The 17,291-nt window shown below is 40.1% G+C and overlaps 3 protein-coding genes and 1 long non-coding RNA gene across 5 annotated transcripts; 3 read left to right on the forward strand and 1 right to left on the reverse strand.

Annotated features, from left to right (window-relative positions):
• The first annotated feature begins 1,317 nt into the window (after positions 1-1,317).
• On the forward strand, positions 1,318-4,951 carry dnajb1b (DnaJ heat shock protein family (Hsp40) member B1b). Its single transcript, XM_056372595.1, has 3 exons — positions 1,318-1,735; positions 3,580-4,172; positions 4,363-4,951. The coding sequence occupies exons 1-3, from the start codon at positions 1,516-1,518 to the stop codon at positions 4,594-4,596; spliced, it is 1,047 nt and encodes a 348-aa protein (XP_056228570.1). The 5' UTR covers positions 1,318-1,515; the 3' UTR covers positions 4,597-4,951.
• A 2,684-nt stretch (positions 4,952-7,635) lies between these two features.
• Positions 7,636-12,271, forward strand: LOC130165206 (CMRF35-like molecule 3). Of its 2 annotated transcripts, none has more exons than XM_056370237.1 (5): positions 7,636-9,331; positions 9,677-9,841; positions 11,048-11,143; positions 11,280-11,314; positions 11,446-12,271. In XM_056370237.1, the coding sequence occupies exons 1-5, from the start codon at positions 9,100-9,102 to the stop codon at positions 11,593-11,595; spliced, it is 678 nt and encodes a 225-aa protein (XP_056226212.1). In that variant the 5' UTR covers positions 7,636-9,099; the 3' UTR covers positions 11,596-12,271. The 2 variants fall into 2 exon arrangements, with proteins under 2 accessions (XP_056226212.1, XP_056226223.1); XM_056370248.1 differs by having other exon boundaries at positions 11,283-11,314.
• On the reverse strand, positions 9,246-13,892 carry LOC130165211 (uncharacterized). The gene is made up of 3 exons (XR_008826753.1): positions 13,625-13,892; positions 9,630-9,799; positions 9,246-9,386 (listed from the first exon to the last, which is right to left on the reverse strand). It is a non-coding gene; the product is annotated as an uncharacterized LOC130165211 (long non-coding RNA).
• A 407-nt stretch (positions 13,893-14,299) lies between these two features.
• LOC130167081 (CMRF35-like molecule 5) lies at positions 14,300-16,575 on the forward strand. The gene is made up of 5 exons (XM_056373051.1): positions 14,300-14,398; positions 14,496-14,816; positions 16,260-16,388; positions 16,479-16,520; positions 16,565-16,575. The coding sequence occupies exons 1-5, from the start codon at positions 14,362-14,364 to the stop codon at positions 16,573-16,575; spliced, it is 540 nt and encodes a 179-aa protein (XP_056229026.1). The 5' UTR covers positions 14,300-14,361.
• Positions 16,576-17,291: the final 716 nt, after the last annotated feature.

The raw sequence follows: 17,291 nt of genomic DNA on the forward strand, positions 1-17,291 counted from the left end.
AGCTCCACCTTAAAAAAACAAAAGAAGAAATCATATTGTGATTTGGGTGGGTCTGTAGAGCTACTCACATCTGCAGTGATATTTAAATTTTTAACTGGCAACAGCACTAATCACTGAAAAACAAGTTTTGCTTCACTTGATACAGATAAATTTCCCATAGAAGTGGCGTAATCACTTTTCTTCAAGCTAATTCCAAATTTTACATGCAGGCTATAATGATTTATTATTTTACTGTCTATAAAAACATTTTCTGGTATAATCAACCAATCATCAAGTGTCTACAGGTGTGTGACTTATTCAGGGTTCTCTTTGGTCTCAGTAACTTGGCACTATATTCAATGTGAACACTGACACTGTAATACTGCATGCTTTACCTGTCACAACACATCTCTGGTAGGGTTTAGCTTGAAAGACAGGCAGCATGGATCTTGTACAGTGCAGCTACAATGCTGCTTTGAAGGACTACACATACACTTTGTTGCAGTGTTCAGTTATCTCTCAAATTTTAATTTTGGTGATGTTTGTTGGTGTCTGGCTACATAAATTAGTTCAGTTCATACAATACAAATGATAATACTGTGATGTGTGTTTATACTTTTACATCTTCCATAGAGACTTTGGAAAAACAACAACAAAAAAAAACAAACATTATAATTTACTATAATTACTTTGAAATAGTATGTGTTACATGAGTAAGTGTCCAAGAAAGCGTGAGCAGATTGGAAATATTTGGGATTATTTTGAATGACCTTGCCCTTCTAAAAGTGCCACAGTGTTCTGCCCTACATGTCCCTGTTGTGCACCACACTAGCAGCAGTATGCAGGGGATTTAGTAGTCTCAAATCTGGGCCATGCCCAAGCATAACAGAAGCTGCTGCCAGCAGTCAATCCACAGCTCCACTTCGGTGCGGCAGGGTTTTGTGAGTTTTATTTGGGTTTTTATTATTATTATTTCTCACAAAGCTTGCACAATATGCTTTTGTAGGTTTTCGCATATTGAGGTTTTCTTCGTTGTTTGTGACATTCACTGTGATCGCTTATGTTGTAATCCGATAAAGTCTGGTATGGCAGTAATGTCCGTAGGGACAGTACATTTTTTTCTTTACGTTAAGACTGGAACAGAAGTCATCTCCAATATTATCAGCAAAAAAGTTTAAAATATTATACGGTTCCTTACAAAGACAAGAACATATAGGGTACACGTCCATGTTGCGATGTTTGCTGTTTTGGGAGAAGATAAAGATATATAAGTTAGTGTCCGCAGTTATTTCCGACAGAGCTTGAAGGCAGCATGAGGTGCCGTGCCTCTGGGCGTGTCTCTGTTGGACCGTCACAGTTGAGACAGTTCAGGCTCTTTATGGAAAACTCTGGAAGTTTCTACGGGGTTTAAAAGAAAATACCCGGAGCGCAACCGTGTGAGGCGAGACAGAGGAAGGACCGACGAACAGTGCAGCTCCTGTACTTCACTGACAGCTGTTTCTGAACAGCTTCAAGTCTTACAAGACAAGCCGCTGGATGGTCAAAATGGGTAAAGACTACTACCACATTTTGGGAATCAAGAAAGGAGCATCTGAGGACGATATAAAGAAAGCTTATCGTAAGCAGGCTCTACGCTTTCACCCCGACAAAAACAAGTCACCTGGAGCCGAGGAGAAATTCAAAGAAATTGCTGAAGCTTACGACGTTTTGAGCGACCCGAAGAAAAAGGATGTCTACGATCGTTTTGGTGAAGAAGGTAAGATTCATAACTCCTTCAACTGTGCAATTACTTTGGTGGTCCTTAAAGTGAAACCAGCTGACGTAAGAATAACTTAAACACTGCGTTAATACATGGACGTCAGCTACAGGCATGGCTGAAACATGTCAGTATCAACTCTGCATGGGACTAAGACGACATTAATGATATCTTGTGTGTAATGGCGCTCCCAGCTCTCCTCTGCCGTCCTTCAGCCCAGGCATGTAGTTGAGCCAGGAAAGGCGAGGCTTCACCAACAGGAAAACTCGCATTACATGTTTCTACAAGAAGTCAGTGACAGTCTGAAACAGCTTTTGTTCAAACCTGAGTTCAGGAGAGGAGCTTGGACGAGCGGGGATTAACGTGCAAGGTTGATGTCAGTGGTTGTGACACACGGAAACTTAAAACGTGCGACACACACTTTATCCCTATATTCTCACCTATTTATGAACTGTGGAAAGTTAAAGAAGGACATGGACCCTCTTTTTGAATCGTCGAATAGACATGTAGATGAATGTAAGAAATCTGCATTTGTAAAAGTTTTAGACATGCTTTCGGTTTTATACTTGAGATGTTAATTTATGACGGGAAAAGGGAAGTGTCGACAGTATGGCACCGGATGTGTTACCATGGCAACAATACCATGCGTATCAACATTGCACGTGTTTGCATGGTTCTCATGTTTTGTTTCCATTTGACAACTATCAAAGCAGCATTAGACAGTAAAAGCAATTGTAATAATTTTCATGGCAACACTATACAACATTTAGTTTGTAATAATGTATATCCAATTAAATCACAGCCGGTCACGAGGACGTATCTATTTTTTTATACATCCATTATGGTTTTATAGATAGGAACATTTCCAAACAAGCAGGCTGATGAGTAATGCTTTGGCACACAGCTTAACAACTGCCACAGCAGCTGCAGAGTTTTGTGGGTTTGTGTCACATTTGGTATGGTGGCGTCTGCACACATTGAAGTGTGTTGTGCGAAGTTAATCAGACTTTTTAAGGAGGGGTTCGCTGCAGTTCATTTTGCACTTTGTCAAAAACAAGTTCTACCGATTTGAAAACTATCTGAGGTAAATCAATAAGCTAACAGCAGCCCAAAATGAATTCCTGTCAGTGTCTCAGTCGCCATTATTTTGTTGTACCTGAAAGGGAGATTTTGATATCAGCTTCTGCACATCCGCTTGTTCTTCTTTTGGGCAGCAATCAGTATGAATGCACATGAATAACTACAGACATACATCCTGTTTTTGTCTGGAATGACCCCAGGCTAATAGGGAATAGTAACAGTATAATAGTAACACAGAGGGATTTTGTTCATGTTGAATTTACAGAACATCTGGCAGTAAACTCTACTGGTTGTGTTGTTATTAGTTTTAACATGATGAATGTTTTGCTGTCGCCTTTACTTCTTGGGCACTCTCATTTCAATATCAAAACATAAAAATAACACGGATCGTTATGTATGCCTGACAGGATTCAGTGACTCTTGTGATGACCTTGATGTGGGTATGATAACTTACATGAAAGATGCCATAATCGTACTAGCATTAATAATAGCATTTGTGTGTATGTATTTGCATTGTGCATCAGCAATAAATCCTAACATAACACTGTCTGTGATAAACTGTTTCATATAGCAACAAATGTTTGAATTTTAAATCTAATACTATATGTAGTGCATTATGAGTTGTGTAAAAGTAAAGGGACGTCTCCCTCATGAACGACACTCATCTATCTGTAGGAATAGAACAACACACTAAAGGAACGTACCACACAAAGATTCACTCCTTTTTTAGTGATAAACGCTGACTGATTGTTTCTCTCACTCAGGTCTGAAAGGCGGAGGCCCCTCAGGTGGTGGTGGTCCTGGCACTTTCAGCTACACCTTCCAGGGCGACCCTCATGCTATTTTTGCTGAGTTCTTTGGTGGACGTAACCCCTTCGAACAGTTCTTTGGTGCCCGCAATGGGGGCATGGATGAGGACATGGACACTGATGACCCTTTTGCCCGCTTTGGGATGGGGGCCGGTGGAATGGGTGGCTTCCCCCGCTCCTTCAGCACTGGTATGGGAGGAATGGGTGGTCACAGTAGCGTTGTAAAGAAGCAGCAGGACCCCCCTGTGATTCATGATCTGCGGGTGACCTTGGAGGAAGTTCTGTCAGGTTACACAAAGAAAATGAAAATCTCTCGTAAAAGACTGAACCCTGATGGGCGAACAGTAAGGACAGAAGATAAAATCCTGGAGGTGCAGATAAAGAAGGGGTGGAAGGAGGGCACCAAAATCACATTTCCTAAAGAGGGGGATGAGAGTCCCAGAAACATTCCAGCTGATGTGGTCTTTGTGCTGAAGGACAAGCCCCATCCTATGTTTAAACGCGACGGCTCTGACATAATTTACACAGCCAAGATCTCACTCAGAGATGTAAGTTAAGATAACATTTAACTTAGTGACTTATTGTTCATACAAACACCCAGTTTTGCTTTAAGACCAAAACTAAGAATTGTGGTTATCACCTGTAAATAATGAGCAGAATGAAGTCTTTATTGGTGCCTATTCATGATCCAAACTAATGTTTTTTTTCTCCCTTTTGTTTTCCCTTCCATCCCATCAGGCCTTATGTGGCTGCACAGTCAATGCACCCACACTGGACGGTAGAGCGGTAACCGTGTCAACAACAGATATCGTGCATCCAGGTATGAAGCGGCGGGTTAGCGGAGAGGGGCTGCCTTATCCCAAACGGCCTGATCGTCGAGGTGACCTGATAGTGGACTATGAGGTCAAGTTCCCAGAAAGGCTCAGTCAGAGTGCCCGGGACACCATCGCCCAGGTCCTCCCGCGATCATGAACAAAACAAAATGACCTTCAGGACTTTATCACACTGCCAACAATTTTTTTTTGTTTTACATTAATGTTCGAGCAGAGGTTAAAATCACACGAGTACAGACACATGGTCATTGAGCAGATCCTCCTGTGTGTACACCGTCAGCCATAGTGTAAATACCAACATGGGAAAAAGCTCACCATGAAATGAGTGCAGCGTTTCACAGGGCTAAAATGTAAATATGACCAATGTTGTTTGATGTTTGTTTTACTGATAGATTGATGAGAATAAGTGTATAATAATATATAACATATGTGCATTATTTTGTCGGAGCTATCGTTGGTAATAAAGGTTCTCTTTGACAAAGAAATTTTCTTTTTTGTATGAAATTGCAACATGAAGATTTCCACTGAATTATTTACATACTTAAGATAAGTGCAAATGTGCTCTTACAGTGTGACTGTCCCAAATTGAAATGAAGGGGTGACTTAGTTTCATACAAAGACAAACACAAACACAAAGAAAAGTATTTATTCTGTATTTAAAAGCACATAATGAAGCTTTGGCAAATTCAATCTGGAATATCTTCAATCACGTTTTGCTGTTTCTTCACACTAATTTCCTGTATCATTTCATCAGTTCCACATGATCATAGTCCTTTAGACTCAGTTCAATTAATATCTTTGCATGCACACTATAGTCCCTTTTATATATTATGAAGGTTTTAATGATTCAGGATATGATAACCTGATTATTCACTTATCTATAATTCTAACATTGTCCAGGTTTCTGTTCTTCTGTGCATGGTCTTTAATGCCTTCACATTACAGACACCCTCATTGTCACATCTGTACTGAGCTGCACTGTACTAGTACAATCTTTGCTTCATTGAGGTCTACTGATTCAATAGTTTTACAGACTGAGGAAGAGTTCTTTTATCTGTTTAATAAAATATGAGAGGGGTCTGATGTAATATACCAGCCAGACAATTTTTTCAGTATAAGCAGTTTTGACTGAAGCGTTTGACCCACCTTCGTTGAGCAGATACGTAGCCGTCTGATCAGCCGGCTTTGAGCTGAACAGAGAGAACTGTACCATAGCTGACTTAACCTTACTATACCAAAGCACAGATTCACTGTATTTTTCTGTATTGGAAAAATCATGACAGAATCTGTGTATTTGCTAAGAATGTAAACACGCATTTGTATTTTTTTTTGCCCCGATCTTTAATGAAAAACAATACAGACATGTGCCCAACATAGTTGTGGACATAGTGTCAATAGTACAATACAATACAACATACAATTACAACAAAATACAATTTAAATAAAACCATTGAAAAAAAATTTAAAGAAAAAAGTACATGAAAAGAAAAAAAAAGACAAATTGGGATATTACCATAGACTGTAAAGATGGACATAGCCTCCATGCTATCACCATATGTTTTCTGCTGCTCCGCCGTCACCATCTTGGCAGTGCTGACTCCACCTGACTCCAGGCTAAGCCAAAAATGGGCAAAGAGGTGGGGCATGTGCGGAGACTTCTGCACATGCCATTTTAATAACTGCAGCAAGCATACCTCCTGTTAGCATCGTTAGCACAGCTGGGCGTCTTGCTCAAAAGATGACCCAGGGCTAATTCATTTTCTGGCTGATTAGCTAGTTAACGAGCTAAGGTAACGAGCCAGGTGAGTGCAGGCATAGATACCTGTTAAATACTGATAACATATAAATAAAACAATAATACAGCTGACACCTAGCAGACACTGACTGCACCCACCTGTCACTCAAAGCGGCCAGGCTTTCAATTATGCATAACTTTAAGCCTTGAAAAAAATAAAATATATTTAAATTATATATAATTTACCTGTACAGTTGTCATGAAGGGGGAAATTAGCTATAGAAACCAAAACAGTTTTTTTGCACCAGGCTGTAAACGTGTTAATTTCTGCTGTAATGGCTGGGGGAGTCTATGGGGAGTGACTCGCTTATGGAGCCAGTCTCAAGTGGCCATACGAAGAGTTGCAATATTTTGAATACAGTCCCTTAGGAGAAATTGTTGTAGGCTATCTGACAGGTGAGGTGTAACACTGTTTAGGCCTAAAACCAGTGATGGGAACGATACGGTTACCATGGTGACCTAGACCAAACTTAAATCTGCTGTATGGAACAAAATTAGCTGAAAAAAAGCCTGATTTGTTGATGTAAGTGTGCTTCGACTGGTAATGTTGCCTTATGAAACAGCCCTCAGGCTGTCCGCTGATAGTCAGCAGACTGCCTGTTGAGTTTGATGAAGCCCTCCAGCTTCATGTACTGTAGATGCACCCAGGCACACAGGGCCAGCTGCAAGAGCCAGAACAATAAACATAGTGTAAACACTGAGGAGTTTATACTGTATCACAATAATAAGCTGGTTCTTCAGAGCAGAGTGGAAGAGAGAAGGGGGCCGGAGATCTACATTATACTGTATATTCTCTGTCTTAAAAAAGTTGAGGATCATAAATCATGCCCCTTTACTGATCACTCCAGCTGGAGACAAACAAGCTGCTGCAGTCATTTGCTAGACAACCACATCATTGCATGTAGCTTTTCTAGATCTTCAAGGTTCTCATGTTTTATGGCTCTGAATCAGATTACATATTTAAAGCAGAGTGCTGCATTTCTTTCTGATACTGCTGGCTTGAATTTTACTTTTACTCGGTTTGTTTTAACCTGGATAAAGAATGAAGATTCTTCATCTTGTCATGTTTTGTAGCTTCTCAGGTGAGTTTTGATGTATCTCATCCTGTGATTTTTTTTTTATCAGTGAATGTTACATTCTAAATTTAATATTCAAAATATTTAATATATAATAATATTCAAACTTACAGTGGTTTGTGAGTTGTTGTGAATTTACTGAGGAACTGCACTGGTTCGTCTTATGAATCTCATACAATTCCCCAATTATCTAAAATAGTTTACTCTTTTGTTATCTGCGATTATTGGAATTACTATTTTTATGATGTTTTATTGACAGAAAAACACATGGTAATTCTACTGAATTAAACAAGTAAGATATTGTTGTTTGACGTTGTATTTACTCACACAAATTTCTTTGTAATATAGAAGTAAATTGAAAAATATATGTATTAAAAAACAAAATGTTGAAACAATTTGAAAAACAAACACAGGGAGTGATCAAATACATTTGGATGATGTAAAATAAACGTTGATGACTTGCATAAGTCAAGATGAATATTGATTGAACCCAATAGTGGGCGAGGAAAAACTGAACCAAGATCAAACTTGCTTTTTGATTCTTTTCTCCAAATAAATTTACAGCACAGACGCCATAGTTTACAGAAACAAGACGAGGTCAAAACCTAGTTTATGGCTGGACATGGTCAAACCCTGGTTTTATAACCACGACATAGACTGACAAAATCACAATACACATAAATCAAAGACAGACTGTGCTATGATTTTAGCTATGACCTATATTTGCTTGTAAAATGAAAATTAGTTTGTCTTGCACAAAGTGCACAGCCTCCTTCTGGGATCCACAATAGCTTTCAATTACTGTGTTTTAGACTTTAACAGAGGCAAGCTTCTATCAGAGGCCAGTCATTATTTCTAATTCCCTCTGTCTGTTTTACTGCATTACGTGTTCATACAAACTCAACACTTCCTATAATCATTTCAAATAAAAAGCCCTCTAGTTTCAGTGGGTAGAAACCCTTTATGTCTAAACAGAGCTTTTGTTGCTTTGCTGCAGTAAGCGTAAAGGCTCATCTCTGGTTGCTTACATGCTATTCAGATCTGCCAGTTTCTTTAGCAGTTACCGATGACTTCTTTCTCTCCGTCCCTAAATCTTGCAACAAATGCACTAAATTTGCAACACTGCAGGCTGTAAACAAAAAAAACTGCCTGCAACAAATCACTATGAAAGATCAAGGTCCAATGAGGACATTTCAACTCAGTCACGTGGCATTCGGCTGACCAGTTGTGGAAACATGATCAGTCAGTCAATTAGTGACATTCACCATTATAGGGCTGCGGTCCAACCAAAAGCACATTTTCTCTGGTTGCATGGTATTTTGCACGGTAAAGCTGACAGTGGAGTACTATAAAAACATTTTTTTTGTGTGACGTGATCTACTTTCCATGTTACTGAATCTTGTTTCCAGTCTTTAAGGAAACTAAGCTAACCAGCTGCTGCCTGTAGCCTTAGATTTAATGGACACTACAGAAATCCTCTATAGAAATCCGAATGTAAAAGAGATGTTATTAGTCCTTTGTGCATCACCTCACAGAAACTTTTACGTAATGAATGTTCAAGCAGAGGTGCTGCAGTGCTGTGCTCATTCATTTTTATTGAGCTTCCCTGTCAAGCAATTAAGTTATTTCATTTCAATTCAATTTATTTCATTCTGCAGTTGTATGTGTGAAGACCTCAGCAGTGCTGGAGGTGAGCGGCCATGTTGATGGAGAGGTCTCCATCCAGTGCTCTGTTAGCTGGACCAAAGACAACAGCTCCGAACACAGCAACATGTACTTCTGTAAAGGAGTCTGCTCCAGAGAAAACATTCTCATTCAGACTGAGAGGAAGAGGTCAGCCGTCACACGACGGGGGAGATACAGCATGGAGGTCGACAGAGGAGATGGAGTCTTCAACGTGACCATGAAGAAGCTGAAGAGGTCGGATGCAGGGAGATATTGCTGTGGCGTGGGGAAAACCTTTAGTGTGCTGTACCAGGAGATCAATCTCATAGTCCTAGATGGTAAGTTTTTGCAGGACTGTTCTATCAAACTCCTTTTCTTCAGTCTGCTGGTAAGCTGAAATCCAAATCAACCACATGAAGATGATTAGTGTAAATAGATCTTTAACAGATAATATAAACCTGGTGTTGAGCATTTAAACATACTGAGCCCACCAGAGTTTTCATATAGCTGACAGTGTGGGAATAGGCTACTTTTTTTGTTTCAAAAGTTTGAAATTATTATATGTACTATATTTCTTGTGATGCGTCTTCACTCTTTTATAGACTAAGGCAGTAACAATGTCACATGAGCTCGCACACTTAGAGTATTCCTTGCCAGTCATCCTCCGTTCTGCTCTCTCAAAGCTTCCACTGTTCCCCCTGGATCTCCTCCCTCCACCACCACCCTGCAGACCGAAGCAGAAACTCTGCCCCAGGGCAGCTCTCATTCCAGCACTGAATCGTCACCGGCAGCATCAACGCTGCCCACTACAGAGAAGACAAACCAGCAAGCAACAGTCAACCTCTCAGGTATATCACACTCACTGTCAGCAGCTGTGCTCCACAAGACAAAACATTTTTTACATGTTATAACGCAGCCTAATAATAATGATTTGGTCAGTTTGAATAATAATTTAATCATGCATGGATGTTTTTAGCTTCACTTTGCAGAATGAAGTACGTGCGCAGTTTGACACTTTAGGCTGTTTTGACATTCATCTGCTGAAGGGGAAAAGGTTTGAGGCCTCACAAACACTGATAATGATCTTTCCAATGAAGCAGGAGACTTTGTGTGTCCAGTAGTTAAACTTTTGAAATGAACAGTATTTGCACATTCAAAGAGTTTGCATTTTTCAATGATGGTGAAGTAGTAGATGTAGTAGTGATGTTTATTCGAAACACATTATTTTCATTTATTAAAGATTTAATTTGTTTATTTTATTTGATGAAAGTATATTTTCCAGATTGTTTTGTTAGCAAATATTTAAATCTCCAGTACTGAATGCAGAACAGATTTAATCTGAGTCATGGAATCAAATAAAAAGACCTTATTGGCCTCATGGTTTACCAATTATTGGCCAGAATGGTTTGCCATAGTGCCACCATCCAGCCGTGCTGTGAATTACACCTAGCAGAAACAACTTGTGTGATCATGTTGTAATGATGTAATTCTTCTGCCAGGGGGCCACTTACCATTGACATTTGTCAGGCAGTTAGCTGTATTTACTAAGTATGATTGAAATGAATGAAAAGGAAAACAAACAAAAAAAAATATTGTTGTGTAAGAGGCAGAGTTTCCAGAGTGTCATGCGGCCAGAAGACATGTTGTTGTTGTGAGTAACGTGTAAAGCTGTCACTGTTTTTCCCACAGCTGGAAGAATGTGTGTTGCTGTCTGGATCTTATAGTAAACCATAGCTGAAGAGAATATACTCACTCTTGAATGTGTGAGTAGACGTGTACTGTAGGAAATTACTCAGATAAGTATAAGGCATGTTGAGGGAAAGCGGGTACACCACAAAAGTTAATTACGACATGATATCACAGGATAACTCCCAGAATGCAGAGAATACTACAGACTCAAAAGAAATTTTTTTCTATTTCCTGTGACGGACATGATGGGGGGATTGTGAAAAGTGTGTTAAAGACTGGTTTGTCATTTTGTTTGGAGGACCTGTTGTTGTGATCAAACTGTATGATCACCAGCACAGATGCACGCCTGTCTGTGTTGTCTGCAGATACCACAGTGGTCATCATCGTATCGGTGAGTCTGGCTCTTCTAGTTTGTGCCTTTATCCCTCTTGTATTCTACGGACACTGGAGGAGTAACGCGGGTGAGGTGACACATGCACACAGAAGACATGCATGCACATTACATGTGCACACGCACTGCTTTCACTCCGCAGTGTGATCTTAAACCTAAACAGCACACACATTTCCAAAACATTTAATCTTGTTTGTTTGTTTCAGAAGGCGAGAGCAGACATGAAGTAAACAAGGGTGAAGTGAGTTGATTATTTTCTTATTCGCCAATTTTAATTTGGATTAAATGTGAATCTGTAACGATTATTTGAGAAATCAAGGTTTAGTGCGCAGATAAAAATGAGTCTTAATGGTGATTCTGATTTGTTCTCAGGCTGATTTCTGTGAGGGAAATGCAGATGGTTCCTCCACTCAGCTCACAGTGAGGCTGCAGTCTTTAGAACCAGATCCAGAGTCTTTTGCTCAGGATGCCTCCCAGTATGCTGCCATCTACCAGGCTCTTGATCCCAAAGCTCTGGACTGAGCAGGGTTTATTCTGCTTCTGAGCTGACAGCTCATCTCACTCTTTTCTCTGTATTTTAAATCAAATAAAGGACAAATGTTTGCTTATAATTCTGTGTGAGTGCATATCCCCATACATTTGATGCATCTGTACATTTGTACCAGAGTTACTTCTCTGTGGTATGTTGCAGTTGCTTACAATGATAATCATCGGTGACATCCCTGCTGTCCTGTACATTCTCCAGAATGAGATTAAGTCTGCTCAAAGTTTGTAACATATTGAATAAGCCTCAGTTCGACAGTTTTTCGCACAGGTGGTGTTCTTCCTGGTGCACACCGGGTCGTCAGCTGGAGCCACCATTCACTGATGTTTCACCCCCCTGCCCAGCGCATCTCCTGGTGAGGGGTTGTCTCCTCGCCACCTCCTGCAGCTGCCCTTGTTGGGGTGTCGACATCCGGAAAACTGTCCCCTCTCTGTAACCAGTAGCTGGACTTCTCGGCCTTCTCCACCAGGTCTTTGATGCCCTCTGCAGCTTCGCCACGCCGCACTGAGATGATGAACTGCTACTTCCTCCCAAGAAATTGTAACACTCAGTATTGAGGGACCGTCTTGGCAGCTGAGAGTTGTTTACGTGATCTCAAGAGGGAAGGTTGTGACTGGAAGGTCGACGGTTCAACCCCAGGTTTGGCAGGATTAAATCTGGGTGGGAAAAGTGAAACAACAGCACTTATCCAAATCCTCATCAACACACTGTGGTGCCGTTGACCCCCAGCTGCTCCAGCAGACTGTGGTTGTACTGAGCAGCTTCCAGGCGTGAATGTGTGATTGCGATCAGGGCGTTCCAGTAAGTGAGTAAGTGTTATTATTCGATATGTTCACACAACCTGACAGCTGACATGACCATACTTCCTTTAGAAACTTTGCAGTAACGACCTGTCACCCAGTTAGTTTCTGCTTGTGTCTTTCTCTTGTTGCTGTATTGTCCTGAAGCTTGAGAGGATCTGATGACAGCAAATGCATCAGAAGGCAAAGGGACCGCTATGTATAGTTGTTCGCAGACATGTGAATACACACATGCAAATAACAGCACTAATACCGTGCACCATACACCAGTGGTTCTCTCACTTTTTCACATTGAGGACCTCTAAACTGATACAAATCAGACCAAGGACCCCAATCTGATAATATTTGTGCTTTTAGATGTTTTATTATAGAAAGTGTTTGAAACCCATGAACAAAATAGTCATATGCTGTATTCTGTCATTGTTTTACTTACGCATGGAATCATAGTAAAAATCAATCAATCCCCTTTTTGCCTGGGACCCCAGGAACCCTCTCAAGGACCCCTGGTGATCCCCGGACCCCACTTTGAGAACCACTGCCATATACAGTATAATATGGCACTGTACGTGTTTTTGTTGTGTGTGATTAAGATAATCTTTGATCTAAAAAGATTAAAAAACTGGTGACATTAATAGTAGCATTGTAGCTCATTTTAGAATTGGATCCATTGTATGCAGTTAAAAGTAAAACAAATATAAAAGTTCATTCAAAAGTCATTGCCGATATGAAAGATCAACGTTTGATCAGATCCACCAGAGTCTCTGCTATCATGTTACATGAAGGCAATTAGTATAGCATGCTCTCATCACCTCTGACACAGTCTCTATTTTTATGCACATGCATGGGTCTGCTGTATCACTCTGAGTCACTAACTCTCCAGAATGGCTGCGAGGAGGTCAGGGAGGGGGAGGAGCCCCCCAGAGAGTGACATTTTTACTCATAGCAGTCCTGAAGAAACTGTTAACACAAGTCTTATAACCACGAACTTTGTGAGATGTCAACAGGTGAGTCAATCACAATGACTCATCTGTGAGGTCGCTTTCTTCAAAGATTCCTCTATCTTATCGAATCAATATAAGGCTTGGGAAAACAAGCAAGCCTGGCTCTGTTTAATAGTAACACCACCACCCTTAAAGCATTATATATCATATCTAGTTTCTTTCATTTCTACTAAGATTCAAGGGTAAAAATTTAAATTTCCAGTTACCTTCTGATAGAGGGGACAGCAGATCCACGGTGTGAATACAATTTGACGTTTTGTCACCTTCTGCTGTAAACTCACATGGCAAACATTAGCAAATAGTTGCTAACTTACACATCCAGCAGTTACAAAGCAACATTATCATTCATTTTGTCCACCTGATGAATGTTGGTCCAATATTTTCTCTCCCAATATAGCTCAGTTTTGGTCTCTGTGAACTCCTGCGAAAAACATCTTTAGCCATTAAATGCTCCACTGTGTTCACCAGCCTGTCGCCAACTGTGTCTGTCTGTTGTTTGGTGCTGAGCGAGTTGTGTACCTTGGACTTTTAGAGCTTTTTTCACTGAGCAGCTGTTGGTCAGACAGTTGAACAACTACAAAGCCAAAAGAAGGATCAGATGTCGGTGATAATTTTACTATTATACTATTATTCAAATATAAATGAAAAGACTCTTTTAAAAAGCTGTGACAAAAAAAAGCTTTACATTTCCCTGTACTGCAATAATACAATCACCTGATGGCTCTGAAACTAAGTGTAGGCATGCATAAGTGATGTTGGTCCTCTCACCTTAACTTTAACTTGTTTCCCTTCTCTTAGTTTGAGGTCTGCCGCCTCTCAGTCAAAACCACAGGAGGAAGGTAGGTAGTTCAGTGCTTATATAGATGTTAACTCAAGCCACAGGGGAAGACAGGGACTCTTCAGAGTGAGATACAACTACAGAGCTGGCACTTAATCAATCAGAATGAAGACCATCTCTGTCTTCTGTTGTCTCTTATATGGTAAGTGCCATCCTAAAATGCATACATTCATTTATTTAAACATTTATTTAAACATTCATGGAGCTATAAAACTTGTCACATTATGTATTCATGGCAGCTACGTGGACAGAAGGAGCCAAAATAAACGAAGAGGGATTTGAGGGGGGAGAAGTCTCATTCCAGTGCTCATACAAATTTGCCTGGAAAAATGATAAATACTTCTGCAAAGATAAGTGTAAAGAGGCTGAAGACATATTGGCTACTGTAAAATCTGGTGCTACAGCAGAGTCAGGGAGGATAACTCTGGCAGACTCGGGGAACAGAGTCTTCACTGTGACCTTCCATCAACTCCAGCTGTCAGATTCAGGGAAATACTGGTGTGGCGTGGACAGACCTGGTTTTGATACATACACTGAAGTAATCTTGACTGTAAAGGAAGGTAAGTGCATGATGTTTGTCACTATTACTCTGAATAAGATTTATTTGTACACTTTGTTTAATTTTTTTCTCTGCGTTCCCCCATCAGTTGTGAAATGCAACCCCATTAATTGAATACTATACTGTACTGTGCATTTTTGAGGTTTTTGTATTTTACTTGAGTATTTAAATTTTTATGCTACTTCATACCTCAAGTCCTCAACATTTCATAAGGAAATATTACACCTTTCTTCCTTAGATTTAGATAACATTTATCTGATAGATGGAGTTACTTTTCAGATTAATATTTTACATTCACAGTACTGCTTTAACTTTAGCATACAGTGTTAAACCAATGGGTTCCAGCGTTCTTGGCTTGTGGCACCCTACAAAAAAGTAGTTTCTGGTTGGGGCATCTAGTTACACTTCACAAATAAATTTTCATTAGTTCCAGTTCCACCAAAGATCAAGTTCCCCTTTTATGATTTTATTGAACAAAATCTCCAAGGTTATTTCTCTCTCTCTCTCTCTCTCTCTCTCTCTTTCTTTCTCACACACAACTACACACACATTTCCTTGAGACTTGCCCTAACCCTAACCATATCCACAGCCACTGACCCAAAAGCTGAGCAATTGCATGTTATTACAGGAGAAAGTGGAAATTACATGTGTATTACATAGTCATAACAGAAACCCTGTGTAGGCTGTACACAGTCTACAAGTTAACAGAACAATAAAGGGAAAGGTTGCAGTTTTCCATTGTGCTCTCTCTCTCTCTCTCCCTCTCTCTCTTTCTCTCTGAATGAGGGTAAACCAAAATCATGTGACTGCTTTCTGGTTACAAGTCTTCACTTTTTTCGACCGCTCATTAACACTGGATTGTTGATGGCCATTATCAAAGGCAAACTCCATGCAGAAAGGCGGTATGGCAGCAAAGGTGTGGACACAGACTTCGAGCTGCAGTACTTCAGCGAGGTAGCCGTTGTACACAGGCCAGGTGATGCAAGAGGTCCGTCAACTAAGTCCTGCTTGCTATATCATCGCTGGTCTAGTTGATTGGCAGTGTGAAGGCCAAAACAACCCTCAAGTCACCAGGAAATGTCCTGATGCTCCCGATTGGCTGTTCGCCACTGGTCCTCTAGGTTGAGAACCACAGGACTAAACTAATGGGGTGTATATAAAGTAGTTAAAACTAGCTCCACCCTGACCAGCTATGAGAGTAAATTACTGTTAATGCATCGATGCAATATTAACAATATGATAATATAATATATAATAATATATAACTCCCATGGCATTATTACTTTTGTACTTTATGTAAGTGTGTTAGTAAGTATGAAAGTATTTTTTGAGTAAGTTTAGCTGTGATTTTGAATGGAGGACTTTGATTTGTGGTATTTTTAGCTATCTTGTTATATTAATATTTTTACTTAAGTAAAGGATCTGAATACTTATTCCACCACAGTTCCCCATGCAGTTACGGTAAATGAGACAAAAGTCATACCAGACGTTTCCCCGACAAAGACATATCAGAATGTTTCCAACACAACGCAACTAGCGTACAACACCAGTGGCCCTACAAACCAGTCAACAGGTAAGAAGAAAATATGATCAAATTCTAATCCTCACAAATATAAATCACAAATAAAATGTATAGAAAGTAATAATTGACCCTGCCTTACAGCCTCAAACAGCACTAATGGAGGAGAACCGAGCATGAGCACAAGTGAGTTTCTATCTAATCATTTACAGTTGGTGCATGAACATCAGCTGGCGACTGACACTTATTGTGGATGGGTAAAATTGTTCAGCCATCTTTCTTTGTCTTTGGCTAGGCATCGTGTTGTGCGTTTCTGTTGGCGGAGTTGTCATTCTGGCTGTCTTGGTGCTGCTAACCAGATTCAGGAAATGCAGACAAAGTTCAAAGCCTCAACCACAACTTTGCTCCAACAGCACAAACTCTGTCAGTGCAGATGAAAGAGAGGTAAGAGACAGAAACCGGAGATCAATAGATCAGTATGTCACTTCAAAGCCCAGCAACTTTCTTCCTAGAGAACTGTGACGATTTTGTTGACAGCAAATTAAATTAAGATGTCAACAATCCGGTTTCTTTTCCTGGTTTCAGAGGTCAACATATGAAGAGGGGTTTTCCAAAAGACAATCAAATCACATGGCTTTTTATTTTGAATTTCTCGAAAGCCACAACTAACTGCCCCCTTTGTCAAACAGGAGAGTTGCCTTAGTTTAAAGCAACGTTTGCACTTGAGAGTTGAACGAGAAAAGAAATACCATGTGTTTTTGTTAAATGTAAAGCTACAGCCAGGCGACGTTAGCTGAGCTCACTAAAACGTCTGGGAACAAGGAGAAAGAGTTAGCCTGGCTTTATATATCCAGAGGTAGAAAAGAATCTACCTAACAGCACCTCTGAACTCACTCACTCACTAAGTTATATCTCATTTTTTAATCCGGTAGAGACTCTATATAATTCTTGAAGTCT

This window comes from Seriola aureovittata, chromosome 3 (genome assembly GCF_021018895.1).
Source record: "Seriola aureovittata isolate HTS-2021-v1 ecotype China chromosome 3, ASM2101889v1, whole genome shotgun sequence".
NCBI classification, from domain to species: domain Eukaryota; kingdom Metazoa; phylum Chordata; class Actinopteri; order Carangiformes; family Carangidae; genus Seriola; species Seriola aureovittata.

Bases quoted from the DNA above. Each gene is read 5' to 3' on its own strand.
- dnajb1b (XM_056372595.1), top strand. From the start codon at position 1,516: ATGGTCAAAATGGGTAAAGACTACTACCACATTTTGGGAATCAAGAAA. The intron at 1,736-3,579 runs GTAAGATTCATA...TCTCTCACTCAG, and splicing joins CGATCGTTTTGGTGAAGAAG to GTCTGAAAGGCGGAGGCCCC. The intron at 4,173-4,362 runs GTAAGTTAAGAT...CCATCCCATCAG, and splicing joins CCAAGATCTCACTCAGAGAT to GCCTTATGTGGCTGCACAGT.
- LOC130165206 (XM_056370237.1), top strand. From the start codon at position 9,100: ATGTACTTCTGTAAAGGAGTCTGCTCCAGAGAAAACATTCTCATTCAG. The intron at 9,332-9,676 runs GTAAGTTTTTGC...GCTCTCTCAAAG, and splicing joins CAATCTCATAGTCCTAGATG to CTTCCACTGTTCCCCCTGGA. The intron at 11,144-11,279 runs GTGAGGTGACAC...TGTTTGTTTCAG, and splicing joins ACACTGGAGGAGTAACGCGG to AAGGCGAGAGCAGACATGAA.
- LOC130167081 (XM_056373051.1), top strand. From the start codon at position 14,362: ATGAAGACCATCTCTGTCTTCTGTTGTCTCTTATATG. The intron at 14,399-14,495 runs GTAAGTGCCATC...TATTCATGGCAG, and splicing joins CTTCTGTTGTCTCTTATATG to CTACGTGGACAGAAGGAGCC. The intron at 14,817-16,259 runs GTAAGTGCATGA...ATTCCACCACAG, and splicing joins AATCTTGACTGTAAAGGAAG to TTCCCCATGCAGTTACGGTA.